Here is a 19,832-nt window from a genome sequence, read left to right on the forward strand (position 1 = left end):
TGATGTTTAATGGTATTAGGAATGGCCAGCAGATATTCAATGAATAAATTTTTATTAGCAGGATATGAGTCTGTAGTATTGTGTATGCTGTTCAAATGGTTAGCATGTGAATGAATAGTGAGCCTATGAGGTGAGTAAGAGTACTCTTGTTTTATTTAACTCAGGGTTGTACTTCATTTTGATTAAATTATGGAGCGTACTACTATCACGGTTAAGAATAATTACTTTAATTTCTGGATAATTTCGATCTTAGTATTAAGGTAATTATCTGGCTGGAGCACACACACAAACAAGTTACATTACAATTCAAACACAGAAAGTCAAAACGACACTACTTTGATCAACCATTATTTAACTAGCCTGACTAGTGAGGAGGAAAAAAACCTGCATCAAAGCTATATCCTATTTTTATATGGCCAGAGAACAAATTCAAATTATCTTTTTTACTTTTAATACAGTAAAAGTGGTGGCCTAATCAAGAATTTAAAATAAGTGTTTGTTATATTAATGCTAAAATCCTGGATTACAGTCCTAATTATAATCTATAATGAATTCTTAGAACAGAAGGTTATTATTATGGCACCCATAATAGACTCTGACAACCTATTCCATTCATTTACCACTCTCCAATTAAAAAATCTAGTCCTGACACTTCTGCTAACTGCATTATTGCTTATTTTCCAAGGATGACCCCTAGTTCTCCACCAGACCTGTTCTGAAAAATTTCCTCTGTACTAATCTTGTAAAAAAAAAAAAACCTTCGGTGATTTGTATGTCTCGTATTACTACTTTTTTGCCTGTCAACCAATTTCTGTAACCCACAAATGTTTAACCTGTCCTCATAAGGGTCATTCCATTTACCTGCTACCATCTTGGTTGGTCACCTCTGGATCCTCTCCACCTCCTCCTTATCTCCAAGAAACCCAGGTTTGACCATATCTGCATACAGTAGTCAGGATGGGATCCAACCAAGACTCTATAAAGAGGTATAACAATCTACTCGTCTCTGCTTGTCAGGATATTCTTCAGTAACCAAGTAATCTGATGAGCTGCTTTAGTCACTTTTGCAAAATGTCCTCTAAACAATCCCAAATTCCTGGCTTCATCAATTTCTGGAGCACAGTTCCATCAGTGGTACACATCTTTTCACCCCAAAATACATAACCTTACACTTTGCCACATTAAACTGATATCCAGTCTCCTTTGCCCAGTCTGCCAGTCTATCGGAAAAATCCTGCAAAATTTTAACATCATCTGTATTAAATATTGCCCTACCCAGTTTTGCATCATCAGTAAACAACCAAATAGTTTCAGATCCTTTCATATATTATTAATATACAGGGTGGAATACATGCCATCCATATTCTTGGGATTTCTAGACTGTTGTTATTTTTGAGATTAGGGTGGTTGATTAAAATTTCACATGCCTCCTTAAATTTGTGCTCGTGTCACATTTTGGTATTGATGAAGTACCTTTCCAATCAGTTCTGTGTAGAGTATCCAAGGGATGATCAGAAAGGACAAGTTACCATAGTTATTAAATTTAATGTGTCACTTATGTTCCTTTTTTTGGATAGGAATTGTGCATTCAGTTTCAATTATATAAGGCAGATTACAGGTGTATCAAATACGGTATGCTCCAGTGTGGATTAGGAGAGGAAGGAGATCCTTAGAGGAACTGAATAAGTTCTTAAATTTTGCAGGAGGTTTTATTTGTGTAGTTTATTTTATCTGATATCCCTTTAATGTATGGAATGGTTACAGTTTTATTGTAATTTTGTGTATTTTTATTATTAGGTACAGCCTTGTGAAAAATTTTGTTAATAGTATTTTTGCTGTATCTATTTTTTTGGAAAATATTGCTGATAATTTTTGATTCATGCTTAAGACTTGTTCATTGAAGCAAATCTTTAATGCTCTGTTTTCTAATATATTAATAATACCTAGTTTTTGTGTTGGGTGGGGTAAGAGTTTTTGTATATATTGGTCAGAATGTGTAGGCTTATGGTAAACAGTGAAGGAAAGACTGCCAGAAGTAAAATGTGTGACAAAGTGTATCTAGAAACAGAAGTGTTTTCTGATTTTCAGTTTCCGTTGTGAATTGTATGTGTTTGTGTTATTTTTTCAGGTGGCAGAGGAAAGTATCTAAGAGGTGTGTCGTGTGGCCATGGTGCTAGTTAACAAAAACATCATCAACATATCTAAGCCAGACTTCGGGTTTTTAAAGTAAAGGAATCTAGAGCATGTTGCTCTAAAGCTTTGATATAAAAGTTAGCAATAGGGGAGATAACAATGAGCCCATGGCTATACCTTCTTTTTTGCAAGTAAAAAGTATTTTGCCAAACAAAATAACCCGAATGTAGTACATGAGCAGAGAAGGCCATGATATCAACCAGATTTTTGTCCAGTAGAAGAAGAATTGTGTCATTGATTGGGACGTTCATTAAAAGGACAGATATGTCAGAATTGACTAATAAATCCCTTTTATCAAGTGTGATGTCTTTAATTTTGTTTAGAAACTGTTGTTTTTTATATAGGAGTGGAATGACCTACTAGTTTCTTAGCTAGGTGACACTTGGGGTTATCGATACCTTCACTATTGGCTGAAATGTATGTTCTTACGAATTTTAGAGCATAAATTCTCAGGGAGTGAGAGTAGTGCGGAAATAGTTTTTTAATTGTATCAGTGGGCCATGAAGTGACTGATTTAAGTAATTCTGCTGTTTAATTTTGAATCCAAATAGTTGTTATATTTCACAAGTTGATAGGTGTTGTGAGAAACTAGTTGATTAATTTTTTTGAAGGTATCAGTTTAAATTAATGGTAGCACTCTCTTTATTGGCTCTACTAATTACAATATCTGTGACTGATCTTCAGAGAGTTGAAGCCTCCAGAAAAGCATATGACAGAACTACATGGCAAGGCCTGGTGTGGCACATCACCAAGCATCGGAGTGACCATACAGCATCTGTGGATGCCCAGTGAACAGATGGATGGATGTTAGTTGGGAGAAACCTTATTCTTCTCTCAGTATAGTATATAAAATCCAGCTAGGTGACACAGCAATGCTTAGGCCTTAATTAAGTAGTGAGAATCACCATTCAGGGTGTGGCTTGAAAGGTTAGTCACATGACTGTTCATTGAAGGTAGTTGATTGCTCATGTTATCACCAGCTTGTGGGTGGCTGTTCTCAAAGTCATTCAGTGATGAGAAATTTAGATTTGTCCATTGGTTGTTTAAATCTTGTCACCATTTCAATCTAAAAAATTAGTATAAAGTTTTACTTTGTTTCCAGAGTATGCTTAGCTGAGTTGTCAGTAATCTTCTCAAGGAAAGGGCTGTACTCTTGCTATTCCCAGTCATAATTTAAACTAAATATACCATGCTTTCTAAAGTTTGGTTTCTTAGTGTGAGGTAATTTATTACTTTCAAATGCTTTGCAAATATTTATATACACTTTTCTCAGTTATTTTGACTTTTAGAATAGAAAAACTGCAAATACAACCAATTTTTTAAAAAAATTATATGGTTTCCTAGTAATCATCTTTCTCACAGACTGATGAATAAATTCTAAACCACTAAATTTTCAGTTTAATCGCATACAACTGAATATCAAGTACACTTTGTTTTCATCCAGGTATACAAGCTTTTGCTAGCAATTGGTCAGAATAATTTTTGTCCTGTTAGTAGAAGTATTATAGCAATTATATACTTGTATCTAGCAGAAGTATTGTAGCAACTACAGGGCTGCAGGTTCGAATCCTGCCGTGGGCATGGATGTTTGTGATTGTCTGTGGAAATACTAGTGGTGGTGGTGGTCAGTGTAGATGGTGTTGTTGTAGTTGCAGTCAGTTTGTGGATTGAGTGGTGGAGACAGAGTTGTAGACCAAGTGTCCTCCCTCGATGAGTCTTTGGACTCCCTGGAGGTGTCATGTAATAATAATAATATAACTTATCTGTACTAACTCTTGTTTATTATAGAAATGTTTTATCTTTTGATAAACTAATTATTTCTATATCACTTCAGTTTACTGCCTTATAAACTATCATATATATAATATACATATACTCGCATATTGTTCTGTATAGCTCTCAGGGAAAGACTGCAACCCCTCTTCTCCTTCAGTGTCTACTCTCTCTTCTGAGAAATTTAAAAGCTGAAGTTAATCAGATACCAGCTTTTCTTGATTTTACATGGTAGGTGTATTTGAAATTGTTCTCCATAAGTGTTTTTGATATATTTAATTATCAATAGTAGCAATATCAACACACACAGTTTTGTTATAAATGAAATCAATTTTGCTAAGAATTTAAAAAATAAAAAAAGTAAGTAGTGTAAATCTCCTGCCATTTAACATTAAGTGATCCAACCTTGATCCTTTTTCCTAAGAATAAAAAGAAAACAAATAGTTGTTTATTTTGACTAATGTAAACATTAAACAACCAATTAACAGATCCCTCCTTCCCCAAAATCTTAACAGTCTGATACTTAGACTGGTAAAACCATGGAAAATGTCACTTTCATAACAGTTTAAGATCAGGAATTTTATTACTAAAATGCATTTTTTGTATATTTATTATACAACATAATAAAATTATCAAACATATGAAGTTAAATAGAAATTAAGAACAAGTAAACACAGTAAATATTATTATTGCACAGGCATCCCCATGGAGTCTGAAGCTTAATTGCTGGAGGTCCACAACTCTCCAAACAATGCCTATCATATCTTTCCTTGAACGCATTCACTGACAAAGCACTTGCAACAGATTCTGGCAACCATTCTCTCATTCACTACTCTCCAAGCAAAAAATCTAGTCCAGACATCTTTTGTTTACCACACTTATTCAATTTCCAGGGGGTGATCCCTTGTTTTGTCCCTCTTGCCAAGTACTAAAAAATTTCCTGTGCATCAATCCTATAAAACACTTTTAGTAATTATATATTCTGTCATATTCCCTCTATTATAATTAAATCTGTCTTCATGGGGAGCATTCTATAACTATTTACCATCTTGGTTACTTGCCCCTGGATCCTCTCCCCACACTACTACTTCCCAAAGAAATCCAGGTAACTAGATCTATGCACAGTAATCCAGATGAGGTTATATTTTATTAATAAATAAGATTTAAAGATTGTGGTTGATTTAATTTATACCTTTATTTATATTATTTAAATTAAGGGGATATTAAATCCCACATTGTTTTAAAACTGAATAAGAAACTCAAAGATCGGAATCAAAGAGTTTCATGCCGAATATAGTAACTATAAAAGTATCGGCGACTACTAGTGTAAGCTAAAGCACTTAGTTCAAGTACGTAGTACAAACTAGGGCAACTCGTAGCAAAGGTGGGGAAAGTTCTGATCGTTATTCTTAGTATTTCACATAATGTAAAACACATCTCCTAGGAGATGTATGATGTTATACATTATGGTGGGAGGTCACTACCCAGACTGGTTTCGATCTTTATTGAGATTTCATCAGTGAGTAGCTAGAGCAAATATAATACTAAGGGTATAGCGAAAAGAACTTATATACTCTGCTATATGAGTTGTCAAAAAGGTGCACCTATAAATTATTTAAAATAAAGAGCCAGTAAGCTTCATTTCGGCGATGTAAACATTATTTAAATTAAGGGGATATTAAATCCCACATTGTTTCAAAACCGAATAAGAAACTCAAAGATCGGAATCAAAGAGTTTCATGCTGAATATAGTAACTATAAAAGTATCGGTGACTACTAGCGTAAGCTAAAGCACGTAGTTCAAGTACATAGTGCAAACTAGGGCAACTCGTAGCAAAGGTGGGGAAAGTTCTGATCGCTATTCTTAGTATTTCAGATAATATAAAACCCATCTCCTAGGAGATGTTTGTACTACATGCTTTAGCTTATGCTAGTAGTCGCCGATACTTTTGTAGTTACTATATTCGGCATCTTTGATTCTGATCTTTGAGTTTCTTATTCGGTTTTAAAACAATGTGGGATTTAATTTTCATCATCATCAAATTCCTGACATGTATCCTCAAGGGGTGTACAGGATATGATAGCACTACATGAAAAATTTACATCATTACTAACTTCCTATCTACAATTTTCCTCCAAATCAGTCTATTACTTGTCAAGACTCCAATATTATCATTATCAGATCTTATATTTCTGTCGTCTAAGGCACATTGTACCGTATCAATCCACCTATATCTTGGTCTTCCTCTGGGTCTTTTTGCTACCAACCTGGCAGAGAACACTTGTTTTGCTAATCTTTCCTCGCCCATTCTGTTTAAGTGACCATACCACCTGAGATTAACTGCTAATGCATTCCTGGATGCCGACAATGTCAACTTCTTTCCTAATATCCTCATTTTTAATATGATATTGCCATTGATGCCATCTGTTCAGGCCTCTAATCTTTCTCAGGACTCTCCTATCTACAGTCTCTATTCTTTGGTCAAGTGTTTTACTTCTTACCCAGCTCTCAGATCCATAAGTTAAAATTGGTTTGAACACTGTCTTGTATACAGCTAATTTAGTGTTCTGACTAATTTCTCTCTTATTCATATGAATTTATTCAATTGACTTCCTACCATACCAGCTTTGTTCATTCTGTTGTCTATTTCCATTTTTAATTTAACATCTTCAGTAAAAATCGTGCCTAAGTAGCTGAAATGTTTTACTTGTTCCACAGGTTCCCCGTTCACAACACAATTGACATTTTCAACAATTCTACCTATTTTCATTGTCTTTGTCTTTTTAATGCTGACCTTCATACCATATCTATTACAACAGTTATTCAATTTAGTCAGGGACTCTTGCAAACTTGTAGCGGATTTATTTAGAAGTATAACATCGTCTGCATAAAGCAAAGAGCTGACATTAACATCTCCACTTCTGATATCATGTTTAATACCACTTTCCTTCATAATGTGATCCATATAGATAATGAATAACAGAGGGGATAATGTACCTCCTTGTCTCACACCAGATTTAACATTAAACCATCTTCCTGTACTTTAATTCTAACTGCCGACTTACAACTCAAATACAGACTAAGTATTACTTGATATAATGCCCCATTGACACCATATAACTGCAGCGTATTGAATAGCTTCTCTCTTGGCACCTTGTCATATGCCTTTTCCAGATCGACAAAACTTAAATACAGATCTTTGTTATATTGCCATGCTTTCTCAACTATTTGTCATAAAGGGAATATCTGATCCTGACAGCCTCTATTTGGCCTGAATCCAGCTTTTCTTCCACAATTCTTCTCAACCGTTTCTCAAGTATGCTTGCATAGATCTTGCCAGGAACACTCAGTAGGGAAATACCGCTGTAATTCTCACATTCAGTTTTATTTCCCTTTTTATATATGGGTACTATTAGAGCTCTACTCCAATCATCGGGAATTTGTCCCTCTGTCCAGGCTTTCTGAACTATGCAGTGCAGCCACTATAAGACTTTTATACCACCATATTTCAGCATTTCTGGTTGATTATCATCTACTCCTGCTGCCTTTTCACATTTCAACCCTTTGATGGCTTTTTCTACTTCAAGTATGGATATGTATTCCTGATTGTATGTCTGTTGAGTGTTTTTTACCACTGTGCTATCACTGCTTGTTTCATTTAGCATTTTTCAAAGTAATTACTCCATACTTCCAAGATATCTTTTTCTCCTGTTTTCATGTCACCTTCATCATCTCTAACTCCTTTTACAGCACTCTTTCCTCCATTTCTAAGCTTCTTCAACAACCTCCAGAATATCTTACCACCTTCTTGATATTTATTTTCTATGTTCTTGCGAAAGTCCTCCTATGACTTTTGTTAGCTAGTTTTACACAGTGTTTAGCTTTCTTACATTTGTCTCTGTATTCTCTAAGAGCACAAGCTGACTTATTTGCCGGAAACCTTTGATATGCTTTCTTCTTTTCCTTCACTGTCTCTTTAACTTCCTCTGTCCACCATGGAGTTCTGATTTTTCTATCCTTGCAGACAACCTCACCACATGCCTCTCTGGCTGAATCAGTCGGGCTTTTCTTCAAGGCTTGCCACTGAATCTCCAAGGTTTGGTTCCTGTTCTCAAACTCTTTCATTTTTTCTTCAATAATCTTGTGTATTTTAGTCTACAGTTCACATCTGAGAGCTGCTTGACTTTTATTCACTTTAAAACTTTCTTACATGTTATTCGTTTCAATACGAAATTCAGTTTTATCCTGCTCAAGACTAAATAGTGATCGCTTCCAATTTCAAATCCTCTGTACACTCTGGTGTCCTGCACCAGGGAGAAAACATCACTATTAACAATAACATAGTCAATGAGACTTTTCTTATTCCTTGCCTCTTCTCTCCATGTGAATTTGTGCACATTTTTATGTTGGAACATGGTGTTAGTAATAACCAGTCCATGTCCTTAGCAGAAATCCAACAGGTATTTGCCATTATTATTGGTTTTGCTCTTTTCTCCAAATTTTCCCAAAATATTTTTGTATGTCTGGCAATCATTTCCTATTCTGCTGTTTAGATCCCCAACAAGTGATACTTGTGACTGCCTGCCATTCAAGAAGATTAGCCTCGTGTTTTGTGTTGAATACTATGGCTACTCCTTCTTTTCCTTGATTGTTATTGCCTGAATATAACATTTTGTATTTATTGTTCAGAAAGATCTCACCAGTTTTGTCTTTTTTGTTCCAGTCACTGTCGATCTGGTACTTATCTAATTCATCAGCTAGCTCCATTTCTTTGCCATTCAGGCTTCTTATGTTGATAGTACCGATCTTAACTCTGGTGATGTTGAGTTGGGGTGTGCTTTCAGATTTGTTCCAGTAGCTGACTTTTCGCTGTTCGCCCTGGTTCCCTGGCAAAAAACAACGGGAGCCTTGTTTAACCGGGCGATGCCCCAGCCGGCATGAAATTTTGTCATGTTGTACCATCATTTTCTATATTGGTTTAAGCCAATAAGAATACAATTTCATCGGCTAAATCCCAAATTGCCAGCCCATCCTCGTTCGTTCACTATCCAGGTAGATACCCAACAGGGTGCACCACGAGAAGGTGAGGATTAGTTCTTAGGCAGAACACCTAATCTTTAAAGAGGATATATCATCATTTAAAACAATGAGAAAGGAAAGATTAAAAAAAAAACAAAAAACAGTCATCTGGTACTAATATGGCAGGTTAAAATGAAAAAAAAAAGATAAACCCAATTAAGCAGATTGATGCAGTGAGTAGTTACTTAGAGACCCAAAATGCAAGATCTGATAGATTTTGGGGGAGAGAAATTCGTTATAGAAAGCTAGTAATAATACTAAACCTTAATTATATAGTACTATCAAAATATCCCGTACACTCTTTGAGGATACATATCAGGAACGAATTTAACTATAGTCACTTAAATAGAATTGGAGAGAAAATGTTATGGAGTGGGGGGGGGGGGGTGCTTGATGCCTGAAAGGCAGAAAAAAAGACTCAGAGTAGGACTAAGAGTGATAGGTTTGATTCAATTAGTAGTGCCTGCAGACTGAAATGTAAGGTCTGATTATATTAGAGACCAACAAATTGCTAACTTTCTGTCAACAAATTGTTGACAGAAAGTTAGCAATTAATAAACTTAATTAGAAGATGCTGTCATATTATCTTCTGCACCCCCATAAGAATATGCATCAGAATATGATAATTAACTGCTACAAGAAGATATACTCATTATCTAGTGATAGCCTCATCCAGTAGGTGGTAAACAAGATAAAGATGAATGAAGCTCAGTTTATCTTTCTTTTTCAGGCAGAAGTTATGTCCTCTACTTATAGCACTTTTGGGTTCTCCACGTACAGACAAAAACATTATCTCTTCTCAGAAATCTGGAAATATTGATGGAAGTGAGATGGGAAGAGGATCAGGCTGTTTGGCTACAGCACCTTCATGTCAAAATTCAGAAGCAAAAACAGTATACAGGTAACGTATTTATTTCAAAATATCCTTTTTTTTCAATGACACTTATGTATCATCATTTAGATATGCTTATTTATCTTGATTGTTACTTAAATCTATTATTATTATTTTTTTTTTTTTGTTTTTGTTTTTTTTCCAATATAGTAAGAAAAAAGTGTTGTGTTCAAGTTGTTGAAAATGTCTATGTGAAAATTGTTATATTTCATGACTGTATACGTTTATGATGAGTATGTAGAATTTTTGACTAAAAAACAAATGTGATGTAAAATAACTGACACTGGGTTTTATTAGGCTGTAATAGTACAGATGATTATACTGACTAGTTTTACCACATATGCTAATGGCTTCTTCTGATTTAGGAAGAACAAAAAAATAATACAATAAAGGGGTAAACGTGAATGAACTTCAGGTTCCAATATTATAAACTCCAGGATATTTATTGAAAGGATTGTGGTCCTTAGGTGAATGTAAGAATGGTTTTCAAAAACCCATTGTGACTATACAAGCTTTATTATGTTCAGCTAATGACCACAACCCTTTCACCAAATATCCTGGAGTTTATAATAGTCCATGTTCTTGTAGCCCTTCTTATATAGGACAAACATCCACAACTTTGGAAATAAGATAAAAAACACATATTGGAGACATGAATAACAATGGCAGAGGCTTAGGCCTAGCTTTCCACTTCTCCCACACTCTCCAGAATATTGAATGGGACAAGAGCTCTATGCCTTACATAGAGGACAACTTCAATGCCTGCAATATCAGAGAATCCATGATGGTTATCCACTCACAAGGCATGCTCATCAGAAACCACGGAATGATTCTATGTGATATTTGGAAGTCACTTATTTGATATTTCTACATTTCAGACTTTAACTTTTATGCCAACTATCACACACATTTATGAACAATGACTGACCCATGTCAGCTTCTGCATTCCACGTGGTTTCTATTTTTTACTTTTGTGTAACAGTTGGTACCTGTTGTTTTTTAGTTATGTAATGGTTCATGTTTACTCCTTTATCGTATTATTATTATTTTTTTTCTTCCTAATCCAGGAGAAGCCACTAGCCTATGTGGTGAAACTAGTCAGTATAATCATCTGTACTATTATGGCCTAATAAAAAACCCATTGTCAGTTATTTTACATCACATTGTATATGTTTTTAAATAAGTAAGAACTGCAGTGAATATCAAAAATTTACTTCTATAATACTAGACTGTCAGAAGAAAGGGCATTATAAGTAAGGTTTTCCTCAAAGCTTAGTCTGTCTGAAACCAGACTAAGCTTTGAGGAAAGAAAATTTATCCTAAAATGCTACTGGAAGTGCAAAGACAGTTTAGAAGAGAATTTCAGCTAGATCCACCTATGAGACTTACTATCACTCGAATTAGAGATAAATTTGAAGAAGATGGAGCTGTTCAAAATGTCCATAAGCAACATTCAGGAAGACCACGAACAGCTACGAGGCCCGCAACAGAAGAAAGGTTGATTGAAACGTATCTTCATAGTTCAAGAAAATCTGTGCGACAAGTGTCTCGTGAGATAGGAGTATCAAAATCAAGTGTCCATCGCATGTTGAAAATCATAGTGCAATCACTCAAAATCATAGCCCTATACAAATCCTATATCTACCCATCCTTAGAATATTGTTTTCACACATTTGGAGTGGTGCACCTAAAACCTTAAAAATTCTTGCCATCCAGAGGAAATCATTTTTGCTCATAGACGACCCATCCCTCACGGACTTACTTCAGCCTCTATCTCACAGATGTGCTGTTTCAGCTCTGTCTTTTACTGGTACTGTTTTCGTGAATTGGCAAGCATCATTCCTCCACTTTCTCTTGGTCCTATTATAACAAGAGCAGCAACTACCCAACTTCTCTTCAGTAGAACTGCAAACACATCAAGCTTGTTTTTCACCTTCCTCGTTTATCCTATTTCAATTTTTCCTTTGAAACTGCCATCTTCATAATGCGTTTCCCAAGAACTTCATCCTCCAGCTCTTTAAGAAAAATATCAACAGATTTCTATTTTCATAATCCCTACCTGCACTCTTTCAACATGGCACTTGTGCTATAGGTTCTTGTGTATCTTATGTGTTGTGTGGAATTTTAAAAAAAAAATTGGTCAGATAAGTCCTAATTTAGCCTATGCTCTCTCATTCTACAATCAGGTGGATAACTAATAGTGAAGTGCATCATAAGAAATGAACATTAGACTTTGAGTCAGATGGTAATATTAAAACATATATTGCTGTCAAATGTCATTTGATACTATGAGAATAGTGTGTACCCTGCCCATGAGAAAGCAGAAGGACTTCAGTAATGCAATTGAGGAGGTTGTTGATGGAAATCTAGTGGAATTTTTTTAAACGAAGTTGTATCTTGATATAAATATTTATGAAGAATGACATGTCAGCAGTGGCCAAATCCCTGCATGCAGCTCGTGAGGTTGTTCACTGCAGCTCTCGAGGCAATTTTGGTTTTTATTGTGTTTTTTCATAAAAGACAAAAATTCATTAGACATACAAGTAACCTTTGTATAACACAGATGTTAGGTTCCACAGAAATGCCGCGTTATATAAATCACGTTATGCAAGACTCAGATCACATAGAAAAAGTAGGATTATGTTCCGAATCGTTTTTTTTCCTTTAAATTATATAAACAACAATGACATATCTAACAAAAATATTTTTATTTAATTCAGGTAATTCATGTAAGTTAAGAAAACACATAAACTATGAAACAAATACATAGTCTAAAATTATAAATTGTACGTAAACTTAATTACCCATAATGCATAAATGTTTTAGGCAAAATAAAAGAAAGTGCATATTTTGCTCGTCATCGCTGTCTTCAAAACAAACATTTCATAGATGTTCTTTATTTAAGAGTGGCTGGACATCATTTTCACTTGAAATCTCTTTGGCATCATTTGTATAATTCTCATTGCCTACTTCGGCTGGTTTAGTTATCAAGAAGTCAGTAATAAGACCTTACTTACCACTATGCTGCAGTTTTTTTATTAAGTTCATAATATGGAGCTAAACAAATATCCAATTGTTTCGTAAATTTTCCTTCTGCTGATTTCTTTAACTGATTCATCACAATTAGAATCTTCGGCAGAACTTTCGACATCATCTATTAATTGTACCAGTTCCTCCTAATTCAAATCTATTTCCTCATGAATTAATTCGCTAATTTCGTTTTCAACCATATCACAAAAGTCCTCTAAGTGGCCATTACTAAAAAAAATAAAATTTTTACTAAAAAGCTTTACATATTGTATGTACCTCACCAGAAAATAAAGTGCTCAGCTTGAGATTAACACACTTATGATTTTTAATGCACTTTCCTGGGCAGAAAACGAAGACAACTTTCAACAATAAACACTTTAGATGGTAGACAATTGATGTACATGCGTGCTAAAGGGTATTTCCCCTAATATAAATTTGCTACTTATAACTATATGTGCGATACGCGCAGAGACGCAAATTTAACGAAGATAACATTTGATTTTTAAGTCTCACGATGAAAAATATATGAAAAGATAAAGGGTTACTACAATTTGATGACTGCTTTGTATAAGTACTGTGTTATACGAGGGTTACCTGTATATACTTTTCACAGACATAAATACGCAAGAGCTTCCATAGCTCATTCGGCACAGATGAAGCCCTTGGGTTCGAAAGACCTAGATTCAAATCTTTTTTTATGATGCTAAGAGCCTTTATCAGGACTTTTCAACTGAAGGGCTGTTAGCTGGTCTCATACAAAGGTCGCAGCATTTTTCCTCATAGAAACTTTTGGTTTTTTTTTTTATCCTGCAAATAGGCAAACTGGCCTCATGAACATACATATCTATACACATAAAATACTTTTAGTGGGATGTAGCAGAGAAATGGCAAGCCAGCTGCATTAAATTGTCTAAAACCATAATCAGTGGGACTCAACCTCTCTTGGATGGATAAATATATTTTTCATTATTCATTTTATGGAGGGTAGGGGAAAGATGCGAATGCTTTCTTGGAAGTTGATAATGAATGCTGTCAAGAACGGAGCGAATGCTAGATTTTTCTTTCATAGAGTGGTGCATGATTGGAATGGATTGCCATTGGATGTGGTATGTACAAGTAGTATGAATGAATTCAAGATCAATTATGACAACTAGTACAGATAGTGTGACCTTCTTCAATGAGTCGCTGACTCCCTGGAGGGCTCTCTTAATCATAATAATAATATGTATTATATATATATATATTTAGCCCTCGGGGGGCTCGCAGTTGATCTGACAGATACATGCAAAATGTTTAATATAAATATTCTTACACAATTCAGTGTATAGCTTGGAGGTCATGAGTAGCTGTGCATTCATATGTTATGAGTGATGATATTCCGCACTGTTTTTTGCTGTCAGTTTGGTTTAACACATGTTATGTAAAGGTTTGTGATATTTGACAGTAAATTGTATTTGAGAGATATACTGCAACCTCCAATGTCAGTATAGTATAGTTTATTTATTTTTATTTTTTTTAATTCTTTGTTCAATAATTTCTAAATTGTAACTGAAAATAAATAAACCATCATGCATCATATATTACTGAAATAGAGAGCCAAAGGCTTATTTATCATACATCTCCTCTAGGAGATGTGCTTTACATTATGAAAAATACTAAGCTTCAGGTCACTTTCCTTTACTACGAGTTTGCCCATAAAGTTGCTTATGCTTGCATCCACTGAAACTTTTAGTTTCTATATATTCGGCATGAAAATCTTGTAGTTTCTATATTCGGCTATGAAATAATTTTGGATTCAATATTTATCATACATGTCCTCTAGGAGATGTGCCTTACATTTATGGAAAATACTAAGGAAAGTGATATGGAGCTTACTCCACCTTTACTACAAGTTGCCCATATACTGCGACCTCTGATATCAGTATAGTATGGTTTAGTTTTTTTTTTTTTTTTGATTCTTTGTTCAATAATTTCTAGATTATAACTGAAAATAAATAAACCATCATGTATTACTGAAATAGAGAGCCAAAGGCTTATTTATCATACATCTCCTCTAGGAGATGTGCTTTATTCCATAATTTACATTATGGAAAATACTAAAGAGAGGATCTGGAGCTTACTCCACCTTTACTACGACTTGCCCATAAGATTGCTTATGCTGCATCAGCTGAAACTTTTGTAGTTTCTATATATTTGGCACGATAATATTGTACTTTCTATATTCGGCTATGAAATAATGTTGGATTCAATATCCACTTAATTTGTACCATCATGTATTATATTTGCAATGTTTTTTCTTTGTTTTTTTTTGCATATTAGCACATACTATTAATGAATGTATCTCTCAGATATACTGCAACTTATGCTGCAAAATTACCACTGTGAGCTCCCAAGGGTTAATATTCTATTCTATACAGTTTATATCTATATGTAAATGTTTTTAATAATTAAATTTTTTTGGAAAATATCTTGAGACTCACACACATTTGAAAAGTGATGTATGTGGCTCTTGGTCCTAGGAAACTTGGCATCCCAATATATGTCCTTTACATCGACAGTATACATTTGTGCAGTTGACCTTGGTGTATATCTGTTCTCGTTATATAGCAGTATTGTAGTGTGCGTATTTGTGTATATGTATATTTATATTTTATTTGTTTTCATGAAACTTATTTCTCTTTGCAGTATTGCTAATGAACTGGTACGGCTCATTTCTGGAGTAAGTGCTCTTCGTCCAGTGTTAGCTTCCTTATTCCATCGAATGTTACTGTACCCACCTCCACAGCATCGATTGGAAGCTTTAAAATCTGTGAAAGAGGTATTTTATATACTAAATTAGGATCTTTTCAAAAAGGTTAAGCTTTAAGGCACTCTTGGAGATATAAAAACAAAGTTAATTAACCATTCAAGGAACTTACAATTTCATTATCACTTTCCTGATAGCCACAGTTATATTTGTTGTGAAATGTTGTTACCAATGTATTTACTAAAGTTCATTTTAATCCTTTCTTTTAGAGTTATACGGTGATCAACATTCATTTTAAAAATGTATGGAATTTACAACCGTGTTAAAAAAAACTTTTTTTATTATCCCGACGTTTAGATCTTCACATCGAGATCATCTGGAGCATACATCAATATACAAGACAAGCTGAGTTACATTATTAACTGTAAGCTAAAGAAACAATGATTTGATCACATGTTATTCTGCTGGCATGACCGCTAGTGAAAAAAAAAATACATCAAGCTAAATTCTATTTACAATGACAGGAATAAACATTCTTTTAGATGGTTTTCTTTCAGAAACAATGATGTCCTATTTTTAGTATTACAATTCTTATTTTTGCTTTTAAGATACTGGATTTTCTACAGTCCTGTTTATAGTTGGTCTTAGTGAGGAACGTTCCGTGGGTCGAATATATACCTTCCATATGTTTGGGATTTTTAGACCATCATTATTGTTCAGATTAGGGTGGTTGATAATAATCTCACATGCTTCCTTGAATTTTCATTCATACCATGTTTTAGTGCGATGTAGACAGCTAGTGCTTTTCCAGTCAATTCTGTTAAGGAATTCAGGGCATGATCAGAAAGGCCAGCTTCACCATAATTATTATATTTAATGTGTCATTTATGTTCTTTTTGTCTGATAGGAATTGTGTGTCCTGTTTCTCCTATATATGGTATGTTCCAAGTACAATAAATCCATTATACTCAAGGGTGGGCTAGTGGAGGGAGTGGGTCTTTGGATGAGTTGAGTAAGCTTTTTAATTTTGCAGGAGGTTTAAAGGTGGCTTTCAGGTTGTATTTTCGTAGTACTCTGTTTATTTTGTCTGATGTTCCTTTAATGTAGGGAATGGTTATAGTTTTACTGTAGTCTGGTTTGTCTTTGTTTTTTATTGAGGTTTTGTAGAGAATTTTGTTAATAGCGTTTTGGCTGTATTCATTTTTTGGAAAGTATTAAAGATAATTTTAAATTTGTCTTTTAGTGCCTTTTAGATTTATGTTGGAACAGATCATCTGTGCCCTGTTTTTTAGCGTGTTGATGTCACCTAGTTTTTGTGTTGGGTGGTGGTAGGAGTTTATGTGTATATATTGTCCCGTATGTGTTGATTTCCATAAACAGTGAAGGAAAGATTGCCAGAGGGAAGACGTGTGACAAGTGTATCCAGAAATGGAAGTATGTTGTGTTTTTCAATTTCAATTGTGAATTGTATGCGTTTGCGTTGTTTGTTTAGGTGGCTAAGGAATGTGTCTAATGTTTGGCGGCCACGGGACCAGATTGCGAAAACATCGTCAACGTATCTAAGCCAGACTTTGGGTTTTAAAGGGGAGGAACCTAAGGCAAGTTGCTCAAAATGTTCCATGTAAAAGTTAGCAGTGGGGGGGGATAATGGCAAGCCCATGGCTATGCCTTCTTTTTGTAAGTAGAAGGCATTTTGCCATACAAAATTACCCGACCGTAATACATGTGCAAAGAGTGCCGTGATATTGGAGGGAATTTGTTCTGTAGGAATTTATTTACTAAAGATTTTTTAATAAAATTTGCAGGCATTAATGAAGAGAAATTAAGTGAAGTTGTCCTAGAGCATTCCTTTAAGGCACGGTGATATGTTGTCAAGTCCTACTGCCTTGTTAACATTTAGTTTACTTAATTCCTCACATACTTCCAGCTTATTCACCATCAATCCTTCTCCACCATATCCTCTACATTCTAGCTTCTTATGTTGTTGCCTTCACGAGGATGTAATTCACTGGTAAACTTCTCATTGAATACTTCAACTATATCTGTCAATTGCCAATTCAATGTCATATTATATTGGTGGGATAATGCTAGAAGAAACTAATCAGGAGCTTAGGGATCTTGCATTTTTAGTAGATAAGAAGTTGAAGTTCAAAGCAAATACAACTTAGAGGATAATTGCAATGCTGAAATATACCTTGACATGTAAAGATAAGGAATTCTTTTGCCTCTTTACAAGGCTTTGATAAGACCTCACTCGAACTATTGTGTGCGATCTGCTCTTCTGGCTTCCGTGGTGATTCTGATATAGTAGAGAGAGAATGTTAAAGATGATATAAGGATTGTGGAATATAAATAATGAAGCCTGATTGAGAATTTTTGGACTGCAGACATTAGCAAACAGGAGAATGAAGGGTGATATGCTTGAGACTTACAAACTTCTGAAAGGTCATACAGAATTGTATGTTTAGAATGAAAAATCATGGAATTTTTCATTTTATGGGGAGTGGGGAAAGGACAAGAGGGCAACCTTAGAAATCGAGAATGCCATCAAGAAGTGAGCGAGAGCTAAATTTGTCTCTCAGAATGATGAGTGATTGGAATTAATTGCCTCTGGAGGTGTGAGTGCAGGTAGTATGAATAAATTCAAGAAAAGGTATAACAGCTGGTGCATGTGATATGTGGCCACCCTTGATGAGTCCTTGACTTATCTGGAGATCTCTCTTAATAATAAAGTGGATGTTGCATATTACTGCAGTAATATCTATAGTATGCTGAAAAGATTCTATGGAAAATTTCTGAATTCCATTTTCAGAATGTTTTATGCTTCAAAGTCAGCCTTTCTTTCTTTCTTTCTTTCATTTTCTTTTTTTTTTTTTTTATTTCTTTCAAACTTTGAGGCAGTTTTTTCATAGAAGGAAAGGCTGCAGTCAGTGATTTTGGGTATATGCAGTACGGTGGTAAAGTTGGCACATGCAAGCCGGTTATTAAATTTTCAAGAATTTTGGGAGCTAGTGGTTGAACCAACAGTGGCTATAAACTGTAAAGTGGGATGCACTTCATTTCATAATGGCTAAGTGACATTTTCTGATGAGCTTCTTATATAGGGTGTCCCAAAATACACGCAAGATTTAAATTTAGCACCATTTGTGCGGTAAAGTGTTGCCAACGAGAAAAAAAAAGACAGCGTGACAGCTGACAGTTCATGGTTATTAAAAATGGAGCACTACACGAAAGAACACGCATTTTCGTTGTTGAGCAATATTTTAAAAATAATGAAGGTTTGGCAGCTACAGTTCGCAATTTTCGCACAAAATATGGTCGGAATAGTGATTTAACTTCATCAACTGTGAAAAGATTAATTAAAAAATTCAAGGAAACTGGATCAATTAGTGATCTTATACACTCTGGCCGTCCTTCAACAAGTCGTTCAACAGAAAACATCGAAGCAGTTCGTGAGAGTGTTGCTGAGAGTCCAGGAACATCAATTCGGCACCGTGGTCTTGAATTGGGCATTTCGAGAAGCTCTCTACAGCGTATTCTCACAAAAGATTTGCATCTTTATGCTTACAAAGTTCAATTGACTCAAGAACTAAAGCCTACTGACCACACACAGCGAAGAGAGTTCGTTGAATGGATTATGGAACAACAAGTGGATGCTTATTTTTCGAACAAAATCATCTTCAGCAATGAGGCTCATTTTCATCTTGATGGCTTCGTTAATCAACAAAATTGTCGCATTTGGGGTTCAGAAAATCCACGAGTGATTGTTGAGAAACAAATGCATCCACAACGTGTCACTGTTTGGTGCAGATTTTGGACTGGAGGCATCATCGGTCCATTCTTCTTCGAAAATGCGACTGGGAAGGCAATAACAGTTAATGGTGCTCGCTATTGCGACATGATAATCCAGTTTTTTGTGCCTAAATTGCAAGATATGTGGACGGCATGTGGTTTCAACAAGATGGTGCCACATGCCATACAGCCCAAGAAACAATTCAATTACTGCATGAGTCATTTCCTGGTCGTGTAATTTCCCATTTTGGTGATCAGAATTGGTCGCCCAGATCATGTGACTTAATGCCGTTGGACTTTTTTCTTTGGAGTTTTTTGAAGTCTAA

The 19,832-nt window shown here is 34.9% G+C and overlaps 1 protein-coding gene across 4 annotated transcripts in view; it reads left to right on the forward strand.

The window, feature by feature from the left end:
* The window catches only part of LOC150096041 (brefeldin A-inhibited guanine nucleotide-exchange protein 3), a 377,536-nt gene that overhangs the window by 60,604 nt on the left and 297,100 nt on the right, over window positions 1-19,832 (forward strand). For all 4 annotated transcript variants that reach the window (XR_016549919.1, XM_090408931.1, XM_090408932.1 and 1 more), the window contains exons 10-12: window positions 4,090-4,197; window positions 9,777-9,947; window positions 15,654-15,786. Coding sequence is in view for 3 of the 4 variants with exons in the window: in XM_090408931.1 (XP_090265057.1) it covers window positions 4,090-4,197; window positions 9,777-9,947; window positions 15,654-15,786 (412 nt within the window). In the remaining variant the exon portion in view is untranslated. The remainder of the gene's footprint in view (window positions 1-4,089; window positions 4,198-9,776; window positions 9,948-15,653; window positions 15,787-19,832) is intronic.

This window comes from Typopeltis vanoorti, chromosome 19 (assembly GCF_054136105.1).
Source record: "Typopeltis vanoorti isolate ZY-2024b chromosome 19, IOZ_Tvanoo_1.0, whole genome shotgun sequence".
In the NCBI taxonomy this organism is placed as follows: Eukaryota; Metazoa; Arthropoda; class Arachnida; order Uropygi; family Thelyphonidae; genus Typopeltis; species Typopeltis vanoorti.